Source organism: Trichechus manatus, unplaced genomic scaffold (assembly GCF_000243295.1).
Source record: "Trichechus manatus latirostris isolate Lorelei unplaced genomic scaffold, TriManLat1.0 scaffold00026, whole genome shotgun sequence".
In the NCBI taxonomy this organism is placed as follows: Eukaryota; Metazoa; Chordata; class Mammalia; order Sirenia; family Trichechidae; genus Trichechus; species Trichechus manatus.
In genome coordinates, this window is record NW_004443962.1 from 23,176,127 (window position 1) to 23,178,510 (window position 2,384).

At 35.4% G+C, this 2,384-nt stretch overlaps 1 protein-coding gene across 1 annotated transcript in view; it reads right to left on the reverse strand.

Annotated features, from left to right (window-relative positions):
- Positions 1-374: 374 nt before the first annotated feature.
- LOC101353226 (zinc finger protein 699-like) overlaps positions 375-2,384 on the reverse strand; it is a 25,226-nt gene continuing 23,216 nt past the window's right edge. Inside the window, exon 7 of the mRNA XM_023728684.1 lies at positions 375-2,384. This exon is cut by the window's right edge and continues 1 nt beyond it. Coding sequence (XP_023584452.1) covers positions 2,130-2,384 — 255 coding nt within the window. The 3' untranslated portion in view covers positions 375-2,129.

Sequence of the window (2,384 nt, forward strand, 5' to 3'; positions counted from 1 at the left end):
GAGAAAGAGCTGGCAAACTGCTTCTGTGAAGATTACAGCCAAGAAAACCCTATGGGACAATTGTACTCCATCACACGGAGTTGCTAAGAATTGGAATCGACTTCATAGTACACAACAACATGAATAAGGTCACCATGAGCTGGAGCCAACTTGATGGCAGGAAACAGTATCAAACTGATCACATGACCATGCACAAGAGAGTCTGTGCTCAAGCCAATGTTTAAGCACCATAACCTTGTGTTAATATCCTTAATGGAAATGTATAACCAGGATGTAGAAAAACAAAGGTGAAAAACTCAGTACTTCAGAAAATAAGTTTTTTAGTCAGTTCTATTAGTATTATGACATTGAAACAATTTCAATATTATTAGCAGCCCAGGTTTTTATTAACAGAAAAAGATGCAAATATAACAGAAAGTGACATTTGCCCATTTACTTTTATCCCATGAATGTTCCTTGCTTCAGCCTAAATCAGCTGTAAGCAAACATTTCCGAAAACCATTAGAATTCTTGCTTAAAACCCATCTTCCTACCATATTTTTGCTTGCCAACTTCAAATCAGTAAGTTTCCAGTGCCCCGTGACACCCAGAACTCATAAAAAAACCTCTTGCCTCACCTTACCCTTTGGAGTTGAACTCAGACTTATGCTGAGATCTCTTTCCTATTGCAACAGGCTGAATAAAGTCGTTTCCCTATTTAACACTGTCCAGCACAACTTTGCATATTTAACATTGTCCGGCACCATTCCTTGTATATATAGTTTATACATTTACATATTTATTTGTACAAGTATAGATATATAAAACCTTAAATTTGTTATTAGGAATAAGAGTATGAATTTATGATGTAAGAAATTATGTATTTTACATGCTCACTGAAAGGCTGAGACAAAACTCACTCAATGTTTTGGTTTATCACCGAGCCCATGTACTGCACACATCTTGGTTTTTAAAAGGAACCAGAGGTTTGGGGAAAAGGGTTGATTCCAGATCTGGAACAGGAAAGTACAAAGTGATCCAGGAATTCTTTTTCACTGAAACACTAATAAGGTTGTATCAACAATCTATGTGGTTGGTGAGACTAAGAAACTGAATAAACTTTAATTTTTATTAATTTAAATAATAAACTTGATTCAATTATTAGAAAAGTATGCTGGAGCAACCTGGAATTGTGAATCTACCTTTCAACAATAAAATTTATGAAATGTGCTGCTGCTGGATTCTGGAAGATGGAGTACAAAAAAAGGAAATATATAATGTCTCATAAATACATATTGATTAATTTCAGTTATAATTTTTACCTTGACAAGAAATGGACATATTGGGTTAAATAAGATTCTTAATTAAAAATTTCACATTTACATTTTTAAATGTCTAATATAGCTGCTAAAATATTTTAAATTACATCTTTGACGTGCATTACATTTCCATTAGAACTGTGCAAGACTCAATGTCTGTGTTACAAAAAATACAGGAGACAAACTAAACAAAATAATAAAACAAATACAGTAAAACCTGTGAGAGCCAGAAGGGGATGGGAGTGCCTTGTGTTACCAGGTCTTGCATGTTTTCCACCTTTGCGTGGTTACCATTTTCCTTTTGGTCTCTATTAAGAATCCTACATCATGAACACCTAGTGAGTTTTTCTTCTCTGGCAGGTTTCTGACTTGCACAGGTTCCGGCTGTCACAGATTGGACTGTATCACAATGTTGAACATTTTAACGTTTTACAAGACAAGCCGGAGAATGTTCTCTGTAAGACAGATTAAACAGACCTAGAAATAAAAAGGTAGTGTGGAAATATGGTTTGGATCCTAACTTCAAAAAACCCAACAGTCATAATAGATAATTTATGGACAACTGAAGAAAGTTTCATTTGTTGTGAGGGCAATGAAGATCTAGGTCGTTCTGGTAGGAAACTGACCTTATTTGTAGGAACTTAAAGGATGGCGTGAATGTCTGCAATTAACCATCAGTTGTTTCTTCATAATTCATTTACGTGGACAAACTGCTTACATTTATAAAGCATCTCTTTAAGCCATGAATTTTTATATGATTATTGAGGCTTGAGGAATCACAAGATTTCCCACATTCCACATATTCAAAATGTTTCTCTCCAGGGTGATTTCTTATGTATTCAGTGAGGGATGAGGAATAACTAAAGGCTTTCCCACATTCCTTACTGAAGGCCTCTCTCCACTGTGAATTTTTATATGTCTAGTGAGATGTGAGAACTGACAAAAGGCTTTGCTGCATTCCTTACATTCATAAGGTCGCTCACCACTGTGAGTTCTTACATGTAAATTGAGGTATGAGGACCGACTAAAGGCTTTACCACATTCCTTACATTCATAAGGCTTCTCACCACTGTGAGTTCTTATATG